General features: G+C 39.4%; 1 protein-coding gene across 2 annotated transcripts in view; it reads left to right on the top strand.

Moving 5' to 3' along the window:
• Positions 1 to 24248, top strand: part of Esr1 (estrogen receptor 1) — a 222633-nt gene that overhangs the window by 154656 nt on the left and 43729 nt on the right. For both annotated transcript variants that reach the window (XM_090337946.1, XM_090337947.1), the window contains exon 5: positions 12094 to 12232. In XM_090337946.1, coding sequence (XP_090194072.1) covers positions 12094 to 12232 — 139 coding nt within the window. The remainder of the gene's footprint in view (positions 1 to 12093; positions 12233 to 24248) is intronic.

Here is a 24248-nt window from a genome sequence, read left to right as displayed (position 1 = left end):
TTTGTCCTGTAAAATCCCAATCCTTACACAAATTTAAGCCATGCCCTGGTGGCTCACCCGTGTAGTCTTATCTCTTCAGGAGACTGAAGTCTAAAGATGATAGTTTGAAGCCAGCCTTGGTTGGAAAGTTTGAGACCCTTATCTCCAATTAACCATGGAAGAGTGGAGGCAGAGGTGTGGCTCAGGGATAGAACAACAACCTTGAGTAAAGAAGCACTAAAGGCACATTACCCAGGCCTTGAGTTCAAACACCAGTATCAGCTTTAAATCAATAAATGAATAAATAAGTAAAGATGAATTAATTCAAATGATGAGAGTCCCCAATTCTTTTTTGCTCCTGATGCCACCTAGAACTAGAAATCATTAGCACTGTCAGGTGTTTCTCTGAATCACATTTTTTTTTTTTGGTAAGGCTTGCACTCTGGGCCTGGGCACTGTCCCCAAGCTCTTCAGTTCAAGGCTACCACCCTCCCCCTTGAGTCACAATCCCACTTCCCATTTTCTAGTGATTAATTGGAAATAAGAGTCTCACATTCTTTTGTGCTCAGGCTGACTTTGAACCACAGTCCTCAGATCTCAGGCCCCTGAGTAGCTAGGATTATAGGTGTGAGCCACCACGCCTGGCTTGAATCAGATTTTTGTGTATCCATGTATATTGTGTCTCTGTGTGTGTCTGTGTGTACTTGAATGTGTGTGTAAGCCCTACGTCCATGAGCTCATCGTTCATTTTCATTTCATGGAGGGGCTTGAGTCACGCAGAGGTGGAAATTATTATTGCTCATTTGTTTTGGGGGCCTTGTTCTGGTTCCCCCTTCACATCTTTATGTTGATGACATTTGTAGTGTTTACCAGAAGCCCAGAGTTTGGAAAACTCAGGCTGATGACAATAGGATTTGAAATGCTCTGTAGGTCTGCTTCTAGATAGATGAGGGAAATGTATGTTCCAAGGTACAAGTGCTTGTTGACTTTTCAAATGCAGCCAGTCTGCGCTCTTTGTCAGGTAACTCCACATCACTCCACAGGGGCTGGCCTTCCTGTCCATTTCATAAGCACTTAAAAGGACAAGCCTTAAGCACTTCCCTTCATAGTTTATTAATCTTTTTCCTCCTTTCATTTGCAATCTCCTCTCAGAAACTAGAAAATAATTTCTAATATTTTCCTCCCACCCCCCCTTTCTCATTTAAGCTGAAATTGATTTCTTTCTGAGCTTGGAAAGGGGAAAAATTAAGCAATAGTTAATACAATGGCCTTTGCTGAATAAAAATAAAAGACTAGTTTACCTTCAAGCTGTGCTATATCCAAGCAAAGAGCTGTTTTGTCCCTACAGGAGAATTTTAATGTGCAAAAAAACCTCACAATACCCTCATTGAACAATTGTAACCAATACAAATGGTAATAGAATTGTTTATTTGGGGGCTGGGGGATGTTTTTCAGTGAGCCTGGAAAATTGGGAAGCTAGGAGACACTTATACTCATCGGCTTCTCCAAGACTCTTCTCAAATGCTTATTGTCATGACAACCATCCCTTCATAAACCAAGGCTCTGAATGTAATACAGATGGGGTTGGTAACAAGACAGAGTTACCATCTGCTTTGTTTTCAGTGAGGGACATATTTTATTTCTTGATCTCCAAGTCTGATCCTCAAATCTGGAAGTCTTGACTTATTTTCCTATCTGGAATCAGATAGAACCAATATTATGTCTTTTATTTCTTCTATGCTTCCTGATTGTAAGAGAGTGAATAAAAAGAGAATTATGTGTGAATGTGAAAACGACTAAATATTTCGATCATTCCTTCCCATATCTCCTTTGCAAAGTATGAGAGGAGCCACGTTGGAATCCAATAGCATAGTCAAAAGTGAGGTGTGAAGAAAGGTTGAAGCAAAGCAATAATTTTCCCAGGGAGTAGGATAAATCATTACTATATTGTATTTATTAATATCTGTACTTCCTGATGCTGGAGCTACATGTAGTGAGTAATCAGCTCCATGATTGTTATTAGGCAACAAAAAAGAACATAATAATTCTTTAGAAGGGGAAAACGTCCCTGTTACTAAATGGTGGAGAGAATTAACCACATAAATGATTATGAGAATTGTAACCCCTAACTTGTATTCTAATTTGCCAAACATGCGACATTTTCATATCACCTCAGTTCAGACATTGAGGACTGAATTTTTAAGGGAACAAACCCAGTATAAAATTCATTTGCTTTTTTTTGCCCCATTTGTAGGGAAATGGAAAGACATGGAAAAAATCATATTAAGTGAAGTAAGCCAGATTCAAAGGAACATAGGCTCAATAGTTTCCTTCATTTATAATAATTAGTACAAACCTTGGACTCTCCTAGCAGAGGATTACAAAATAGCTCAAAACCTAGATACATAAGTCCAATTAGGATGAAGCTAAATGAAAGGACCTCCAGGATATAGAAACAAAAGCCATATAATATGTGATTGTTGTTCTTAATGTACTATGTTATTTCTCATCTCTTTTGTTTTCCCTTGGTTATTCTCATACTATTATAGTATCTTACCTTGTTATGTGGTATATTGTATATATGATTATTTGTTTATTTGAAATAGGAAAGGGAAATGGAAAACAAAATGAGGGGAGGGGGTTGGAAGAGGGAAATGGGGACAAAAACATGAGAAGGGGTATCAATATGTGTGAAGTAATGTACCTTCTGTCTGGCGAATATAACTGTAACACTTCTATTAATTACAATAAAAAATAAAATTCACTTGTGTGGTAATGAGAATTAAGATCCAGTCAGCTTTCAATGCTATATATTTAAACAAAATGTCTAACTACTACAAGGTATATGTGAACTAAATGGATAAATAAAGGCTCAGAGAAGTATGCCACAAAGTTCAATGCAAAGGCAAGAATCATTTGTCTGCATTGTAGTTATTTTTATTTTTATTATTATTTATTTATTTATTTTTTATTGCAATTAGTAAAAGGGTTACATGATATTTGCCAGATAGAAGGTGCATTAATTCACATACATTGATACCCTTTCACATGTCTTGGTACCCATTTCCCTCCCCCCCCACACCCCCCACCCGTCTTGGTTGTAGTTATTTTTATATATGCCACTATGAATAATTCTAAGCATTAAAATCTTGTAGAGCTTTATAGCTTCATTTTTCTTTTTCAACAGGGTAATTTTATAATTGCCATTGTAGAACAGAGGCGATTTATTTGCGCAGTGTTTTTGTATCGTATCTGTTGATGTGTAAACATAATCAAGAGCTGGTGGAATGAATAAGATTTTGCCATAATGTGGTACAAGCTCACACATGTCTGTCTGTCTGTTTCTCTCTCTCTCTCTCTCTCTCTCTCTCTCTCTCTCTCTCTCTCTCTCTCTCTCTCTCTCTCTCTCACACACACACACACACACACACACACACACACACACACACAAATGATGACTAAATAGTAAATATGGGTTGATGTCCAGAGCAAGGAAATAGTCTGAATGCTCTTCTGGGATTAAGATTAATACATTTCTGAAGGAGAGTTCTTACCAAGAGTGTGGTACTTGAATGTAGTTCTGGGATGGGATTTGGACCCAATTAACAGTCGAGCAAACTTGAACTAATTTTATCTTTGGATTGCTTTCTCAGTGAGTAGCCTATGATAATGTCTCTAAGACCTCATCAGTGCAAAGTGTATCTTCATCATTTAATGTATACTTGGTGCATGCATGCAGGTGTGAGGGCTGGGAAATTTCTCTGGCTGTTGGTTTTCTCTTCTATTCAGGGATCTGGAATGTCCACTCTGAAGGCTGTATAAGGTCTATGAAATCATTTGGTACATGGCGGGCAGACACGTATTTCCACTGGTTCTTGTTGGCTGTCCTTGATCATCTGCCTGTATAGATAAATTGGTAAAGCCAGGAAGAATGTTATGCATATCCAAATGGTCTTTGGCACCCAAAGCATTCATCACCCCTAAGCAGAATTACTGCACATGCACTACTGGCTTTTGGCTTGTTGTAGATGTGCTGTAGCTCTGTCATCTTGGAATTTGTATATATACAAATGCTTCTCAGAGGTATGTGGAGATTTTACTTCATTCTCCTGAAGTAATTGGTAAGTAGGGCATTCAAGTCTTCATTATATTATGGGAAAAGGTATGTGGTTCCCTTGCCAGATTGCAGAGTAGTAGACACTGGAAAGTTTATAAATGAACATATGTTTTGTGACTTTTCAGCCACACTTCTAAGATATGGTTATCTGCATGTGGGAGAGGATGCACCATTCATTTTCCAAAGCAGTATCTTGTAGACTTGTAGACTGAATTCCTCATTTTTTACTCAGATTAATTGGCTTCCAACTAATCTTCCAATTCATTTGATATAATCTTTCTTTGCTTCCCTCCCTCCCTCCCACCCTCTTTTTCTCTTCCTCTCATGTTCCCTCTTTCTCTCGTGTATGTGCTTTGTCAGAATTCAAACTCAGGACCTTGAACATGCCAAGCCAATTCTGTAGCTACAGCCTTCAATATAGTTTTAAAGGGGGTAGAAGGAAGAAGATGGGGACAAACACTTGAGAAAGGTTATCAATGTAGGAGAAGTAATGCACCTACTACCTGACGAGTGTAACTGTAACCCGACATTATCCAGGCAATAATTTTTTTTTAAAAAAAGACCAAAAAAGTAAAAAAGGAGCATTGATGATTATAAAAAGTATATATCTTATATAAATACATAAATGATGATGTGCAAGAAGTAATGTACTTATTACCTAATGAATGTAACTATAACCGCATTAAAAAATTCAAAATGAAAAAGAGGGGCCGGGAGTTTGGCCTAGTGGTAGAGTGCTTGCCTAGCATGCACGAAGACAAGGGTTTAATTCCTTGGTACCACATACATAGAAAAAGCTGGAAGTGGTGCTGAGGCTCAAGTGGTAGAACTCTGGCCTTGAGAAAGTCCAAGGATAGTGCTCAGGCCCTGAGTTCAAGTACCAAGACTGGCAAAAAAAGGGAAAGAATCTGATCTGTGATATTCAGTTTTTCCTCAGCTTGGCTAAAGACCACCACCTTGTTTCTCAGGTTGGCAGTCACCACAGGGCTCGTTTCTCTGTCTACCCCAGGACAAGTGAGGAGCACCAGACAGGATGCAAGAGTGTGGAGATCTAGAGAAAACCTTCCCCCACTTCCATGGTGGGGACCAAAAGGCAGTACTCTGGATATGTAATCAACATCATGAAAGGCTTTGGATGAAATAAAACCCAAGACATGTTCTCTTTTCTCAGTTGTTTGAAACAAAACATAACCTCTACTTTCTAATCATGAAAAATGTTACTGTGAAAGAGTACTTTGCTGTCCAGGAAGAGTTTGATTATCTTTATTAATATATATAAATAATAATTATTATTACATTAATATCGTAAGAAATTATCATAGCATATAAATTTATTTCTATGCAGACAGATAGTAGATGATTATGTTTATCATATATCATCGATGTGTCTGCCTATCTAAAGAAAAAGAAAAACATTGTGTGACGTCATGCAATAGGACCCCATACAAGCTCAATCGAAGCTTCTGTGATGTAAACAGAGCACTTCTTCTGGTGATTTGCAAAAGCCCTCTGTGCCTGCCTTGGGCTCAAGCTGCAGTCTATAGGATGAAGTAGGAGAGAGAGCAGAGGCCCTAGTGCCATGGGTGGGGCATCTGCCAACCTGCTGATGGTTCTGGGGATGCTGAGCAGTAGGCCAGTTCACCTGCAGTGCTTTCAGATATCTTAACCCTGACTGGTAAGTCAGTCTCCTGGCATCTTACAGGAGGGAAGTGCTTTCAGAAATCTGAAGTCACCAGCTGAAGGCCACAGATTGCAAGCCGGAACTTGACTAGTCAGTGTAGACTCTTTTGATGGCTCCTGACTTGTCATTTGATTGGGCAGGGAGCCTGTGGGGACAACCTTCGGACAAACAGCGGTCCCACATTGACCACGACATAGAATTAGTATAGTCCTCATGGCCAAGGATGGCGGTGACGGAAGCTACAAGGAAGAAAGAACTTGTTAGCAGTTGGCAAGGTGGCTATTTAGGATTGTGGTGGAGTGAGTGAATTAGATGGCTGATAGGATATGGTGGGAGGGCAGGGTGAGGGCAGAGGAGGGCCAGATTGCACCCGTGGTATTGTGACTTACAATGTTTCTAACTAAAAGATCAGTGTTAATCCATTACTATTTATTTTGGTGATATACATGTAACCGTTCTTTTATTGGTTTGTATGCTTTGCTTGCTCGTTTGTTTGGAGGTACTGGGGATTAAACTCGGGACCTTCAGCTTGCTGAGTAGAACCTCTCCCACTCATGCCGTACTCCAAAGCTTTCTTGTGTTAGTTATTTTTCACCTAGTATCTCACACTCTTGCCCCAAGTTCAGCCTCAAACTCTGAACCTTCTCCTCATGCCTCCCAGTTGCTGGGACCGCAGGAATGAAACATAGTGTCTTGTCTTGTTTGCTGAGATAGGGTTCTCATGACCTTTGCCTGGACTAGCTTGGAACTGCAATTCTTTTTTTTTTTGGCCAGTCCTGAGCTTGAGCTCAGGGCCTGAGCACTGTCCTTGGACTTTCTCAAGGCTAGAGCTCTACCACTTGAGCCTCAACACCACTTCCAGCTTTTTTCTATGTATGTGGTACCAAGGAATTGAACCTGGGTCTTTGTGCATGCAAGGCAAGCACTCTACCACTAGGCCAAACTCTCGGCCCCAGAACTGCACTACTTATCTCCATCTTCAGGTTGGCTGGAATTACAGGAGTTTGTTACCATATTTTTTCTATTTTTCAAAAATAGCCTGTGTCTTGGAAAGGCAGTATAGGACATGATTTGTTTAAATAGATGGAATTTCTTATGAAGAAACGATCACTGTTTTTATATTTTGAGAGAAATGTCAAGGTGTTGTAGAATAAAAACTGCAACTTAGATGAGCCTTTTTATAATAGTGCTGTGGATGTGTCCTCATGCTTTGGTGTTTCCAGAATAAAATTCAGAGTGAAGGAAGATTGTAGTCCGTGGAAGGGCATTAAGTTACCATTTCCTGGAGGAAAAATTAAAAAATTCTTTGGTATTTGGCCTGGTTCTTATGATACTATGTGTTCTGGGGGCTTTCTCCAGGAAACTACAGTCAGACTCAAGAGAACTTCAATGATTTTTTTTTAAATTCTTCTTATCTTGCACTGAGTCGTTGGCCTGGAAAGAACAGATATGAATTACTCAAGTCTTCTTCCATTGAGTAATAAAGAAACACAGAAAAAATTCAAGAGGCAATTTCATAGCTGACATTTTGGAGAACATTGTGGTCATCTGACTGAGAACATGATTAATTCTTTTGAAGGTCAGGAAGCCAATAGTGTTTCTGTAAGTTTTAGTTTTTTCTCCCCCAATGGATTTACTGAAGGATCCAACTCTCTGGCATCTAGTTTTAGAAACCAGACTTTGTAGGGGGAAATGTTAATGTTTTACTTTCACAGAATTTCAACTTCACTTTGGATCTGAACAGACTGAAATCCCATAGAAGTTTTGCATGAGTTTTCAGTAATGCTTAATTTTTGGCCTATCTCTAACGAAGAGCTCTTTTGATTTCTCTTTTATTTCAAGACTGTGTAGCACTTTCTCAGCTTTTAGGTTGAATTATTATTCAAGTTATATTAGTCATTTGCCCCAAGATTCTGTGCACATTTTTCAACATCAATTCTAAGAGCCTGGCCACACCTAGTAAGAACGGATAAGGCCTGCAAAACCTTGCTGTGTGCCAAGGTGAAGTAAACTATTTGCACAGTACTTCTTCCCTGAGCCAAGTGGGGCAGAGAGCGCTAGGTCTCACGAGGATCGAGGAAGGGATGGATATTCTCACAAGGATCGAGGAAGGGATGGATATTCTGTGAGCTACTTTTATAGAAGAAGGAAGGCAGGCTGCCTTGAAGGGAAAACAGCTACTGTGCAGTGGAGGGGAGAAGCTGCCATGTCATTATTAGGTGTGATAGCCACCTCTCCATCTCTGTGACATGCTACCTAAAACACATACCTGCCAGGAAGGAAGGGTTTACTTTTTTTCATCATTTCAGGAGTTTTGGCTCATGCCTGGCTGGCTCTATCAGCTCAAAACTGAGATGAGAAAAAAATATATATATAGTCTTTAGTGGAAGATGTGGTAGGAAGAGGCAAAGGATGACTTTGTCCAAAAAGAAATATGCTCTTTTCTTGACTTGTATAACTGTAGCTCCTCTGTACATCACCTTTGCAATAATAATATTAAAAAGAAGCCTATTTAGTTCAAGACCAATATACTGAAAGAAAGAAGATTTCCCATCTGGTAGTTCTCCCATTCACTGGGAACGTTGGTTGGCAGTCTTCTGAGCAGAGTCTTGTGTAATTTTGGAGGCTACTAATGGGAAGCAAAAAAGCCAATGTAAGTTTCATCATGAATGACAAAATCATGTGATTACATTTTTTGTATACACAGTGAAATGTCTTTTTTTTTTTTTTTGCCAGTCCTGGGCTTGAGCTCAGGGCCTGAGCACTGTCCTTGGACTTTCTCAAGTCTAGCGCTCTACCACTTGAGCCTCAGCATCACTTCCAGCTTTTTTTTTTTTTTGCCAGTCCTGGGCTTGGGCTCAGGGCTTGAGCACTGTCCTTGGACTTTCTCAAAGCTCGAGCTCTACCACTTGAGCCTCAGCACCACTTCCAGCTTTTTGCTATGTATGTGGGGTACCGAGGAATTGAACCCGGGTCTTCGTGCATGCTAGGCAAGCACTCTACCACTAGGCCAAACTCCCGGCCCCTGAAATGTCTTAAGAAGAGAGAAAAAAAAGAAACCTCACAGTGGAATGTTAATATTTCTGAGAGTGCATTTCACTTACAGGATACTTTATATACAATTTTCAGCCTTCATGCAAAAGTGAAAGATGAATTGATAAGGAATCACTTCTCTGGGGACTCTCATTTACTAATATGCTTCTGGGACTGTGGTATCCTCTTAGACAGTGAGGACAATGCATTCATGGCTGAGCCTGGCTCTGTTTCTCCTGGAGCCAGGTCATCTGTTTAACCAACTGCCTGTGGTGAAGCTACCAGTTTCTCCGGCCTCCAGGCAGGTCTGAAACCAGATCATTGGTTGTCAACCTTGGTGATTTTCTGAGGAACAAAGCTATGCACTTCCTCCCCTCTCTCTTGGGTCAGGACTGGGATCTATGCTTTCCAGTGGCAGGATGTGAACCTGCTCTGATTGGGGCGATGCCATCGTGAGTCTTGAATGACACAGTGGAAACGGTAGGGAATCTAGCTCCAGAAATGTAGAATTCGGTAGACCCATGCATTGCGCACCTCAAGTGAGTACACAATCCTGTGGAATTTATAGATGCACTTATCATTAACTTGAAAGAGGGTCCACATTGTCAGTTGTTAGGAGAATGCAAATTAAAACCCCATCATCAGCGGGTGCCAGGGGCTCATGCCTATAATGCCAACAACCCAGGAGACTGAGATGAGAGGATTGCAGTTCAAAGCCAACCTGAGTAGAAAAGTCTGTGAGACTTTTATCTCCAATTAATGACCAAAAGGCCAGAAGTGAAGCCATAGATCAAGTTTTAGAGCACCAACCTTAAACAAAAAAGGCTAAAAGATGGTGCTCAGGTCCTGAGTTCAAGCCCCCACTATCAACACAAACATGATCACCGCATCAATAGATTACATTTGTGTCTGGGTTAGAATGTCTAAAATGTAAAATATATAAAGTATTAGTGAAAACATGTAGTGGCTCATATAGGGGTGGTAGGTATATAAAGTGACACAAGTACTTTTTCTTTTTCTAGTACAGGGATTTGGATTTGGGGTTTGACACTTTTGCTCATAGGCTGGCCCTCTACTACCTGAGCCAGGTTTACAGCCCCAGAACAAGCATGTTTGAAAACTATTTGATCATTTCTTAACCCATTGTGCTTATATCTATTATTATTTATACAGCAATGGATCCATCAACTACTCATAACAACTCATATGTCCAATAAAAGGATAAAGGTATACTTTGCTGGATATATTCATACAATGGAATATCAGTCTAAAATAGAATCAACTGGTCATATATACAACAACACCAATATGTCTTGATTTATGAAAACTGTCAAAAAGATTTATTTATTGGCACTGTAGTGGAAATAGAGAAGGCAAGAAGGCTTTGTATTAGTCCAAAGAGAGACCTGATATGTGTTGATCACAGCATGGTAGTGAGAGAAGATCAGAAGATCACAGAGTGACTTCTGTATCTGACTTAAGTTTTCTTATGTGGATCAACAACTGTTCTGAGACAAGGACTTGGTGAAAAATGGTGTTTGCTGAAGCATTTATGAAATGTATGAGCTAATTATTTCAATGTTGAACTGTGGATAATTCCAAAATTTGAGGAAGAAATAACCCTTAGATGATTTGTACTCCAGTACTTAAGGGAATAAACTTACATTTTGACTTTAAGTAATATAAGACATATATTGCTGATAGAAGTATAATGATATCAAGACAAAGAAGTGAGCGATCAATGAATGCTAAGAGCTGCCCTTTCTCCTTTCCTCCCTTTCCCTTTCCTTTCTTTCTCTTCCTTTCTTCCTTTCGCTCTCTCTTTGTTTCTTTTCAAGTGGCTGTACAAAGGAGTTGCCACTCAACAAAGCAGTTTATGAATACAATGCATTTTAATGCCATCCCATTTATCATTCTTCCTGTCCCTCTCAATTCTACCCTTAGTCTCAATTTTCTTAAGTTTATAGGCTATGCATTGAATTTTGATGACTTCCTTTTTTTTTTTTTTGCCAGTCCTGGGCTTAACCTCAGGACCCTGAGCACTGTCCTTGGACTTTTCTCAAGACTAAATCTCTACCATTCGAGCCTCAGCACCATTTCCGGCTTTTTTCTATGTATGTGTCGCCAAGGAATTGAACCTGCGTCTTCGTGCATGCTAGGCAAGCACTCTCCTACTAGGCCAAACTCCCGGCCTTTGATGACTTTATTTTTAATAGCCATGCTATGGGTACAAGAGAACAAAGATTTGAGGGGGCGGGGAGGGAATGGACTTCTGCAATACTCAAAGGGAAGCAGCACACTAGATGGACATCTGGCTTATTTAATGTCTCTGGCAAGTTTTTTTCTGGGCAATTGAATTTACTCAGTCACATGATCCTAACTCTATGGATAAATGAAGCTCAGAAGGAACATTGTATTCCCATCTCTGACTTTAGCCGATAAACTCTGAGTATTTTCAAAATAGTGATATTGCTTTGTACCTCTTCAGTCTATTGTATTAATAAATATGAAAATAATCGAGTAAGAAAGCATTTACCATTGCTTCTAGCCCCCCAAAGGGGCTCAATAAACTCTTCACCACCTCCTTCCCTTCTCCTTTTCTCCTTTGTGTCTTTCTTCTTTCTCCCTACTCATCATCATCAGTATTAAATATCTACCATATTGTCACTCAAAACAGAGTTCTACTGTTCAAACAGTAGAAGCAAGAGTACAGTTGGAATGATTTTTACCAGAAGTAACCATGATTTATCTGACTTATTCCTCCAAGTCATGAATTTGCATGTGCTATTTTATTCATCTATTTCTTTTTCATGTTATTAAAAAGGCCATGGCTTTTTCTTTTTGATGATAAAGTGAAGAAATGAGAAATATGGTGACTTTCTCACTATTGTGCTTTAACTTCTCTTTGATTTAAGGCTAAATTTCTAGCACTTTCATGTCTTCAACTAGGCAAAAATGATATTAAGGGCCACCCAAGACTAGAAGAAATGTCTAAAGAGAATTCACAGAACATGGGTCTTTAGAGAAAGCTAAGTGGGTTGCATAAGTTGGTAGATTTTAGTAGATGTGCACTAAGAAACTTAAAGCCATGTTGAAATGCATTAATACAGATAGATTTAAAAACATAGTTACTTGACATTTCTGTAAAGTGGGCTCTTAATACACTCCACTGTAGCTAAAAGAAAATAGACCCTACTAGTTCAAATCTCTGGTTGCCCTGATTGCAGCAGCGGTGAACCAGCTTGCATTGCACCTCAGCTGAGTTTTCCTTGTTGTATTGCAGGCTTCGGGGATTTGAACCTCCACGACCAGGTCCATCTTCTGGAGTGTGCCTGGCTAGAGATCCTGATGATCGGGCTCGTCTGGCGCTCCATGGAGCACCCAGGAAAGCTCTTGTTTGCTCCTAACTTGCTCCTGGACAGGTGAGTACGCTGATGAACCTTGCAAAAGGGCATCTTGTACTGTCATGGCTTTATTCTCAAAGCTGTCTTGCTCTCTAGCCTGTGACCCAGCTAAGAGTTGATTTGATTAGGTTTACTAACTCAGGTGAACTCCATTGAGCCAGTCTTGCAAGTTTCATAGAATACTAAGGTTAGGTGGCGGCTAAACCTTTCAGAGGAACTCTATTTCTGACTCACACATGACAATAAGCTGTAATTTTTGAACTCTACCTTCCTCTTCTGTTACATAAAAAATGATGAATAACCTCCTTTTAATTAAAACCTTGTTGTGTACAATGCCTCCAAAGCACAATTTTCCTCTCTAGTTTTATTTTTTCATCAGTAAAATAAAGACATTTGACTAGAGAGTTCTGAAGGTCACTTTCAGTTCTAGGAATTCATTTCAGCTTGCAAATGCATTGCTTTCTTTAACATATCCTACTTGGGCTGTCTTGGAATGTTGAGTCCTACTGTTCTTCTTTTGTCATGCATTGCTTAGAGAAATAGAATTGAAATATAATTACTACCCTGTACCAGTAGCTCTAAGTGCCTCACAAATGTTCTCTCGCTTAATCTCCCTGGCTTTTCTAGGAAACAGGAACCTTGCAGGCATATTGCCAGAAAGGAAGCCTGGTCTCTACAGCATTCCATGACTTGCCGAGGGCAGAGTGAGCTAGCGAGCAAGTGAGCAAGTGAGGTGGTAGTGAGCCACAATTTGAATCCAAGCTCTGTATGGCTTTGCAACACTGTATTTCCTGCTGAGTTGGACACTACTTCCTCCTTCTTGGTGCTCCCTTGGTGTAGCTTTCTGTTTCCAGGTACACCTTGTCTTTGCAGGTTTTACCCCAATAGGAAAGGATCACCTTTGTGGTGTTTCTTGCAAACTCTCCCTTGTATCCTAAAGTTCAAGGTCACCAGGTTTCTCACGGTGCATCTTTTCACAGTTCTTTGCTTTGGAAGACTATACAAGGTTTTCTCAGGGACTCCCTACAACAGTCAGGCTCCTGAGACTAGAGACAGAGCAATATTTCTTTCAGTGTAAGAGAAATGTCTAGGTTCTGGCCACAGTTTTGTCTTGTGTGAACTTAGCTTTTGAATAACATTGATGATTCTGCTTCAGAAACAATGGGCTTTCTACAGAATACATTCTAGTCTCACACTTTTTTAAACTTATGGAAAATGGTCACGAGATTTGTTCCCTAGAATCCACTCATACCGTATTTTGCCAAATTTCTGTCTTTCATTTCCCCTTCCCTTCCCTTTTGACCCCTTCCGCACACCTTTCCACTCCTCTTCTGTTTCCTTTAGTCTTCATTCTTTTCACCTAAATCTTTGTTTAAAATTTTCCCTCTCTCCAGATTTTGACAGGTAGATGGCTGAACTGACCTGTTCCAGGATTTCCATTCTCATTGTGTCTGTCTTCAGAGGGTTTATTTGCTGAGCACAATCCTCAAATCACTGCCTTTGGAAGAGAAAGTGCTTCTCATGTTACCTTACCTTCATGGACTCCCACTGCCAATGAGATGACGTTGCCTGGAATTTCCTGAGCCATCCAGGTCTCTTTCCTTTCCACATGCTTCCACCGTACTTAATATTCTCTCCTACCTCCCACAGATGTATGAGTGGCGAAAAGTTCCTATCTTTAGTCATTCTTATTTTACAAATGTCGGGAGTTTTACTTTCTACTAACTTGAGACCTGGATTTCTTTTTCTGCTATTAGCATTCAATCTTTCTTTATTTGGGGGGTCTATCCTTTGAGATGCCAGAATACCGTTCCCCCAGTTATGCCAATCAAGAGTGTCTCCAGACACTTCTGAATATCTTGTGTGGGAAGTGTGGTACGGCACTCCTTGCCAAGCCTGTTCCTGCATTTTTCCTCTCTATGTTAGTAATGTCATCTTCCTCTTGACCTTGGAGATATGGATTCTCCTTCATTTCTTACCAGTTTAGTTATCAAGTTCTTTTCTGAGTGGTTTCTCGAGCCAGCCTTTCTCCATTGTCTTCATTCTGCAGGTCTTGCTATGTCAGCCCTTGTGTCCTTGCCTCTCTGTTACTTTCTTGATTTCTGTCCTCTTAAGTCTCTTCCCCCCAGTGCCATCCAAGGTGACTTCCCGGGTACAACTGAAGTCACCAGGCTGCCTGGTGCCCCCTGCCTCAGTGCCCGTTGGCTCTGGATTCTCTAGAAACTACTGTGTTGCCATCTTCTCTTGGTAATTGTGAATCTCTTGTGCAACTCTCCCAAACATAGTCACCCCTCAGTGCCAATGGGGAGAGTCTGAGAAAGAATATAGAGATGAGAAAGAATACAGTGACCTTGTCTAAGTTAAAGATACCAAGTGGCTGAATTTGGCCTGCAAACTATAAAGGAAATGTCACACATTCAAGTTTCTGTTTATTCATTTATTTAGAAGTAGGGCAGTCCAGGGAAGGCCTTGAACTCAAGATCCTCCTGCCTCAGCCTCTTGAGAACTGAGATTAGATGTGAGCTACCACGTTGAGCCTCAAGTTTTCCTTCCATTGCTCCTCAAAAGCCTTTGATCCCTGGAATTGTTGGTCAGAAACTTAGCTATTCTTTAAGGCTCATCTCAGATGCTAATTTTCCATAAAACCTTCCCCCAGACTCTCTTCTCCTCTGAAGGCAAGTGGCTGTTCCTTGTTCAAGGATCTCACTGGGCTCACATTCCACCTCTCTTGAAGTGTTGTTTGCATTTTGGCAGATATGAGCTATTAGGATTGTATGTCTTTCTTGCTCTGATCAGTTCGTAAACTTCTTGTGGTCAAGAACCAAGTGTTATTTATCTTTGTGTTGCTTCCAGCATACAAAGTCTCTTCCATGGGACCCAATAAATCTTTCTTCCTTGCTGTGGCCAAGGTCACTGAGGTAGCCGAGACAGGGTGAAAAGAGCCTGCAGCTCTGGGGCCTTGGACTGTGGTTGTTACCAAAATCTCTCATTCACTTGCTCATTGCTACTCAATAAATTCTGGCTTACTCCTTTTTAGACTGCAGGGATGAAGACTCTTCTGTTTTGGAAGAGTTTTTTTTTTTTATTTGTAAATGCATTTGGCTTGTGCTTATACTGCACAGACCTGGAATGCAACTTTTAAATCCCAAATGGGAATAAGCAAATGATGTTATTTTTTTCTGTAACTATACCCAGCATGATGTGAAATCTTGAAGATATGACTACATCTAAGAATATTTGATTACATGGTAATGGTGACTGAAGTGGATAAACAAATAGACCTGTGTATTTCAAAAAAATGAATAATATATAAATCACAATAATAAAATATGATCTAGAATATAAAAATTTTAGATTCTGAATTACATTAACAATGATTATATTACTATTATACTGCTGCTAATATTCTTATTAAACTTAAAATGACTATGAATATCAAAGTTTAATATCATCTGTGTTGGAGGGCACCTGTTTTTGTTGACATTGATCGATATATCAAAAGCTGTCTATTTGTGACTATTAACCCAATGAAATTTAGGCCATGGGAGATGGCTTTGGTGTGAAAGCTGAGACCAGGGTTTAGAGCTCTGTTCTGCAGGCTCCTAACCATTGTGATGAAATTGAGCTCTTGGATAAGCACAATTCGCTTTGTTCTCTCCATTGCTCTTTCCCTAGATATTGTACATAAAAGGTCTTTTTTAATAACCAATATACCTATCCCTAAGTTTGGAAGCTCAGTGGCTGGTTAGGAGCTGTTAGCATTATCATGCTTCTGTTTATTTTAGGTTTTTAAAAGTATTCATTTTATTTGTTTAGGTGGTACCAAGGAATTGAATCCAGGGTCTCATGCATGCTAAGCCACACTCCCAGCCCCTTATTTTAGGGCCACCTGGGGACAGGGCATGGCCTGCTCTTTATTATACATAGGTTTGTTTTCTTCTAGGCATTTTTGCTTTACTGGGTTATCATGAACAGAGTTCTCTCCCCAGCCTTCCCTTGACTTGCTCAAATGTTTGTGCTGGCTATTGGGGTTGATTGCCAGAATATAAAACCCACTGTGTTACCACTTCACATTTGGGAGCATAGCACATAGTTTCTACCTAGTGTCCATTGGAAAAAAAAAGAGTTATTGCTTGACTTACTCTCTGATGACAATTCACGATACTGAGATTCTGATAGTTTCAAACTTTCCTGGTAGTCGCATGCCTGTAGGCTAATATTACCCTTGCTAGACTCTCCTGTCATAAGGTCCAGTTCCCTTCTATATCTTTCAGCAGTGAAGTTCCAGTACTACATACAGTACAAAGAAAAGATGGTTATTGTAAGGTATCAATAAAGTACCCAGTAACCGGTAATTTCTCTTAGGTTGTGTGTGTGTGTGTGTGTGTGTGTGTGTGTGTGTGTGTGTGTGTGTGTGTACATGTTTTACAAGAGGAAAGGCAAAGATAATGAGAATGCCTGTGGAAGTAATCAAGAAGTGGAAAGAATTTGCTTTCCGTTCTAACACCTAATCTTTGGTATATTCTGGCACTACAAAACACAAAGTATGCCCAAGGAGTCCACAGGGAATGAGTCTGACATTCAGGCCCACTTGAGTGCTGCTCATTCTAGAAAAATACAGACTGAGAACAGAAGCAAACATGGTCTGCAGGAGTGACCCCTTGTGGGGGTCTCTTGACCTTGAGGATTGAAGTTTCCTACCTCTGGAAGGCAGAGCTAGAATCGTGGAGAAAGCTGTGCAAATTGGCCTATTCTGTGAGATGATCTAGTTTCTGAAGGATAGCTTGGCTGGTGCTATTTAGGCTCACAAATTCTGAGAAATATTTGTGGATTTCTCAGTAGGGCCAAAATACTCTCTTTTGGTTCCTGTTCACTCTTAGAGAATAAAAAAAATGTAAAAGAAGAAGGAAAATAAAGATTCATGTGTTTGTAAAGCAGAAAATAATTGGACAGGCAGAATATTCTCTTGACCAAACCTCCGGCCAGAGAGTTGTCGATGTAGCTCTGTCCATGGCTTGCTTCATCGGAAGGCTGCCTGCAGGAAATAGTATTGAACAACAGAAAGTTATTTTACTCCCAGGCATGAGATAGGAATAAATTCTCTTCTGTAAGAGAAAATATTTTGCTCCTTCTATTCAAGAACAGATTTTTATGGCTGCTGGTGTACTCATTATGAGCAGGGAGAAAAACTTCATTTGCTAGAAACAAGACCATTCTCATTTTAAGTTGTTTATTATAAATATTTCAGAAAAATACAAATAAAAATATGTCATTCCCTCCCCCTGCAATGCCTCCAGTAAGTTTTTTTTTAAATTATCATCGACTTTTCCCCTTATGTAACACTTCATTAAATTCTTTGTAGGTTTTCCTTTTTCTTTTTACTTGGAAAAAAAAAACTGTTCTGAAATAAGTCAAGTTAATGAATTCAGAAAGTAGTCTGTCCACATGTTTTTGGAGAACCTGAATAAATGGACTTCCTTTTGTGTATCTTTTTTCTGAATTTTCCCCTCTGAGCTAGGAGCTGTGCTCGAGGCCACAGCACCCATACGTTGAGGAGCCATAGGGGAGGGGTATTGAAAGCAACCCACCTATCATGAAGTATGTCAGCAGCCTTGCCAGGTTCCTCCTCGACTTTCTAGAAATACTGGGACCCTGGGCACTTTGGTTTGCATCCCTCTGCTTCATTCACTCCTGACTTGGTCATTAAATAGTAAGTGACTGTATTGAGAAATCACACCTTACCCCCAGAAAGATGTGGATCTCCCATCAATATAAACATATAGTAGAAAGAAAACAACTGTGCTCACAAATTTTTCCTCTTTACTTTACAAAAACAAGATGGAAAAATGAACATAGAAGCCAGTTATCATTGTCTTTCTTCAGCACAGATATCCTAGTCTGGGTTTTCTTCTACATTTCCTTCCATGCATGAGAATGTCTGTGATCCTAGCTACGTGAGAGGCTAAGCTCTTATGATTAGGACTCGAAGCCATCACGAGCAAGGAAGTTCTTGAGAAATCTATCTCTAATTAACTATCAAAAAGTCAAAAGTGGAACTGTGGCTCAAGTGATAGAGTTCTAGTACTAGTCTTGTGCACAAAAGCTCAGTGATAGTGCCAGGTCAAGCCATAGGACTGGGGAGAAAAAAGAATAAAATACGGATTTGATGTGATTTGAGTAAAACTCAATTAAATGATACTCATTTAATGGATCAATTATCTGACATCTGATGTATATACAAGCATATATATCAATAATCATTTTAAGCACATGCACACATGCAGGTTTGTATTTCAGGAAAATCCAATTTAATCAGCAAAACCATCAACCATGAACATGCTTGAAAGGTAGAAAATGAAAATACTCAATACAAGATTTCTCCTTAAAACAAATGTAAGGAAGCAATGCTATATTGTAAATCAAGATAAACTATATGTCTTGAAATCCTTAAGAACATTAAGCCAGTAAGCAATAAGAATCCACTCAATATACAGTTGTTCTGGCGGGGGGGGGGAGGAGAGAGGAGAAAGACATAATTCCAACCAAATAATTAATCCTGTGTAGGAGATTAATTGGACTTTTCTTACATATTTACATACTGCTTTATTTTTGTGGCTTATTTTTCTTAACAATTAAACATCAACTGAATTGATTCAGATATAATCCAAATAATATTTTGACAACTTAATTTTTAAAATACCATGATTAAATCACCCACATTATAGGGGTGATCAAGTAATTTCATTCTCATAATTTACTTTATGTCCCTTCCTTCCTTCCTTCCTTCCTTCATTCCTTCCTTCCTTCCTTCCTTCCTTCCTTCCTTCCTTCCTCCTTCCCTCTCTCTCTCCCTTCTTTCCCTCTCTGTCTCCCTTTCCTCTTTCTCTCTTTCTTTCCTTCCCTCTCTCTCTCCCTTCCTTCCCTCTCTGTCTCCCTTTCCTCTTTCTCTCTCTCTCTCTCTCTCTCTCTTTCTTTCTTTCTTTCTTTCTTTCTTTCTTTCTTTCTTTCTTTCTTTCTTTCTCTCGTTCTTCCTCAGGGCCTAGGTGCTGTCCTTGGGCTTTATCACTCAAGTGTAGCATTCTACCAATTGGGCCACTTCCAGTTTTGTAGTGTTTAAATGGAGATGAGTCTCATGGCTTTTCCTTCTGTGGTTGGCTTTGAACTATGATCGTCAGATCTCAACCTTCTAAGTATCTAGGATTACAGGCATGAGCCAACAGTTCCCAGTATGCATTGACATGTATTTTCTGTATTGACACTGGGAAAATTCTTTTCCCTTATAGTATTAGGGACTGGACAGATCCACCCAGGGTTTTGGCATGCTAGGCAAGCACTGTTCAATTGAGCTATATCTCCAATCACTTGTTTTTAAAGTGTGGGCAAAGCCCATCTAGAGGAAGATCACCTCCAAGTCTGTGGGTTGGACTCTCATGTAACTCAACCAGTATTTTGTAAGCACAAAGCGTTTGTATGTATCTGCATGACTCTGGAGGGTGAAGAGGAGAAAGGGCAAGAAAGAGAGAGAGAAAGAGTGAGTGACCTAGAGAGAAAGGGCAGGAGAGATGAAGGGAAGGAGGGAGAGAGGGAGGGAAGAAGGGAGAGAGGAAGGGAGGGAGGGAGACAGGGAGGGAGGGAGGGAGGGAGACAGATTGGGGGAGTGGAAGATGCAGATCTGCCATCCATGTCTACTTTATCTTCTTTCATTGCTTTCTCATCTATGGCCTTAGGTTCTGAAAATTCCTGCTTTATTTTTGCATCCCTAAACACACACACACACACACACACACACACACACACACACACAGGCACGCACGCACGCACACGCATGCATGCACACGTATCGCACATACATGAGGAAGTTTGGTTTGAAATTATTTCTTCCTATAATCCTTGAAAAGTTCTGTTAACAATGTTCAATACTCATTACAAAGAGTTTAGAATTTTCCTTGTGCTGTGTACCGGGATGTGAAAATAGCTTTGGGTTTATTTGATCTTTTAGCTTTAAATATTGGTAGAAGTCCATTTTGAAGCCATGTGTACCTGATATTAAAGAAGCTCTTTGAGAACTTTTTTTTTCCTATCAGTCTTTAGACCTCCTATCCTATCCTGTTGCAGTTTTTGAATATCAAATTTTCTGGTAGAGTTATGCATTTCATCTGAGTGTTGAGTTTATTACATTGAGTTAGAAAAATGACAAATGCCCTTTAGTTTGATGGTTAACTTCAGCCTTATAATTTGTTTTATGAATCTATTCTTTTAGAAACCTTACATCCGAGACAGGCGCTAGTAGCTCACATCTGTAATCCTAGCTACTCAGGAGGCTGAGATCTAAGGATTGAGGTTTAAAGCCAGGCTGGGCACAAAAGTCTGTGAGACTCTTATTTCCAAAAAACCACAAGAAAACCAGAAGAAAACCAGCCTTAGAGCTCAGGGATAGCACCCAAGCCCAGAGTTCAAGCCCCAGGTCAGACAAAAGAAAAAAAAGAAAAGACAATTTACACCAACTAGTGCTTTCCTTATTTTGTTGATTCTTTTCCTCAAAGAAGTAGATTAATGTCTCTGTAATTAGTTCTACTAGTTTTCTGCTTCCTAATTCATTAAGGTATACTTCCACCAGCTTGATTAAGTCCTTTCTAAGTTCTTAGTTTGGTTTACTTTTTGGCCATGCATGGGGCTTGAACTCAGGGCCTGAGTGCTGTCCTTGGACTTCTCTCAAGGCTAGAGCTCTGCCACTTGAGCCACAGCACCACTTCCAGCTCTTTTCTATGTATATGGTACTGAGGAATCAAACCTGGGTCTCTGTGCATGTTAGGCAAACACTCTACCACTAGGCCAAACTCCAGGCCCCTTGGTTTGTTTTTTAAAATTACTTTTTTCTGAATGTCAAAAGATAGCACAAGGCATTGCAGTTTAATGCGTCCATCTCTTTACTCGGTTTTCTTCATCACAACCTCACCCTCCATTCTCGTGGTTTCCATCAGTTCACATCTCTACATATCTGAGTTAACATTTAATTTATTTCTTCTCATTGCCCAACATAGGAATTAAATTTCCTATATTTTTCCCCAACAACTGCTTTAGCTTTGTTCTACAGGTTTTTTGTATCTTTTGCTTTTGACATCATTATTTTTCCAAACATCATCACTTATGTATTTTTCTTTCCCTTTCTTCAAGAGTTGGTTCTTGTTTTCTTTGGTGTGTCCTGATATTGGGGTTTGAACTCAAGGCTTCACACTCGCTTGGTTTACTTGCACTGTTGATGCTTTGCCACTTGAGCTATGCCTCTAGCCTGACATTTTGCTGGCTGATTGAAGATGGAGTCTTATAGGCTTTTTTTCCCCTGGGCTGGCTTTCAATTTCAGTCTTCTGAGTTTCAGCCTTCTTAGACGCTAAGATCACAGGCATGAGCCATTGGTTCATTGGAGAGTTGTTCAATGGCCAGTTCAAGTTCCAGATTAGGAGGGCATTTTGTGATTTGTTTTGTTTTGCTATTAAACACTTCTTGTCTTAGAATCAGAGAATACTGCTTGGGTTTGCTTCTGTACTGTACTAAAGTTGTTGCTTCATTTTGTCTTGTGATGCAGTCTGATTTCAGTTTGTTGGCGAGGCGGGCGTTGAACTCACGATCCTCTTGCTTTTCCTTTCCAAGTTCTGGTATTACAGTGTGACCCACCATTCCCCACCTGAGAATAATTCCAGGTTTCTAAATACTCCATCTATACTTGAGAGGAAGATTTATTTACTAATTAAGATGGAGGTAGAATAGTATTTACCCAGAATGTGTTATGCCTTTGGGAACTACATACGCTCTGGCTTAAATTCACTGAGGAGGAGTCACTCTAGGTTTTGTGCTTCTGTGTTTTTTTATTTTGCTAGTTATGAAATAGAAAACCAGTGGTGTTATTTTTCACTTTTACCAGCTGCATCCTACAAATTCTAAACTTCCAGGTTTTAAAAAAAACCAATGATCCAGTTAGGCAGGCTTAACAAATCTTATTTAAAAATCCTTACATAGAACTGCTTTATTACTTTTCTGATATGTGATGCCATGAAATGTTTAAAAGAAAATCTAATTAACCTATATACAAAATCAAATTTATTTACAGCAGCAGCAAATACCGAATAATTATTTTATATTCTTTATATGTGCTTCCTACTTGCAAGCAAAACTATCCTGCATGCAGAATAAGATTTATAATATACAAAAGCTCTATAGAAAAAATTATAATCATCTATTGAAATAGACTGCAGGGAATTGAGAAAGAAGCTATAGCTTGTACATGATTAAGAGGGTTCACTGCTGAAAATATGAGTTTTTCACGAAGTCATATAGTAATCCTATATGTTCAGAATCCTATGTTCATGCTAAAGTTCATCTGGAAAAATCAGGGAATATTATTGAACACTGAATCTAAGCATTGAAAGGCTAGTTAGGAGGCTGAAATCTGAGGATGGTGGTTCCAAGCCAGCTGGACAAGAAAGCCTATGAGAATCTTATCTACAACAGAGTACCCCAAAAATTAGAGTTATAACTATGGCTTAAGTGGAAGAGTACAGCCTTGAGCACAAAAGCTCAGGGACAGAGACAAGGCCCCGAGTTAATGCTCCAGGACCAGCAAAATTTTTTTAAGAAATAAGGTTTAAAAAAAAGAAACGGGAGACTGGGTAAAACAAAACAAAGCTCTAAGCTATAAAAATCATAAAATATTGATGTAAAATAAATACATAGACTAATAAAGTTGACAACAGATTTCAGATACCCATCATACATTTACGAAAAGCCCACCTGGATCAGAGATTTTAGGAGAAGGGGGGAATAATAAAGATCAGTTGCTGAGATAGTTTTTTACTTACATGAAAACAGAAGTCTTCTTTATCATACAAAAAAATTAATTTTTGATGGGCGAAGAACTCAAAAGCCAATGCTAAAGGTTTTCTAATCAAATATAAGAAAATACTTACCTTGAGTTGAGAAGCTTGTTTTCAACCAAATATAAAAAATTTTAATCATAAAGAAATATTGATAAAGTAAAAATAAAAAAATAACTGCTTCTAGGGCTAGGAGTTTTGATTAGTGTTAAGAGTGCTTTCCTAGCATGCACGAAGACTCAGGTTCAATTCCTTGGTTCCACATACATAGGAAAATCCAGAAGTGTTTCTGTGGCTCAAGTGGTAGAGTGCTAGCCTTAAGAAAGCACAAAGACAGTGTTCAGGCCCTGAATTCAAGCCCCAGGACTGGCAAAAATAAATAAAATAACAGTTTCCATAAAAGAAATAAAAGGGAAACTGGCTTCTAGAGAAAGTGGGTATTTCAACAAATTAAAGAAAGTTTAGACAAATGGGACCACATTAAACTGCAGAGCTTCTGTGTGGCAAAAGGCATAGCTAGCAAGTTAAATAGAAAGCCCACAGAATGGGAGAAGATCTTCACTAGCCATAAAACAGACAAGGTCCTTAAATCTAAAATATACCTATTGCTCAAAAAATTGAATTTCTCAAAAACAAATCCTCAAAGAAACAACCATCACATTAAAAACTGGGCCAAAGACTTGAGAAACTTCTCTGAAGAGGAAATAAGAATGTCCTATAGACACATGAAGAAATTCTCTACATCCCTGGCCATAAAAGAAATGCAAATCAAAACAACTCTGAGATTCCATCTCACTCCAGTTAGAATGGCCATGATCAAGAAATCTAATAACAACAGATGCTGGCAGGGGTGTAGCCAGGAAGGATCACTACTACACTGTTGGTGGGAGTGCAAACTCATTCAACCACTACGGAAAGCATTATGGCGGTTCCTAAAAAGTCTAAACATAGAACTCCCCTATGACCCAGCAATTCCACTACTAGGCATTTACCCAATCATCCAGAAACAAGGACATACTAAAGCCACTAGCACAATGATGTTCATCGCAGCTCTATTTACCATAGATATGGAACCAACTCAGATGCCCCTCAGTAGATGAATGAATCAAGAAGATGTGGTATTATACACAATGAAATTCTATGCTGCCAGCAGAAAGAAGGACAT

This window comes from Megascapheus bottae, chromosome 8 (assembly GCF_031878675.1).
Source record: "Megascapheus bottae isolate mThoBot1 chromosome 8, mThoBot2.hap1, whole genome shotgun sequence".
Taxonomy (NCBI): Eukaryota; Metazoa; Chordata; class Mammalia; order Rodentia; family Geomyidae; genus Megascapheus; species Megascapheus bottae.
This window is presented reverse-complemented; position numbering and strand designations above follow the sequence as displayed.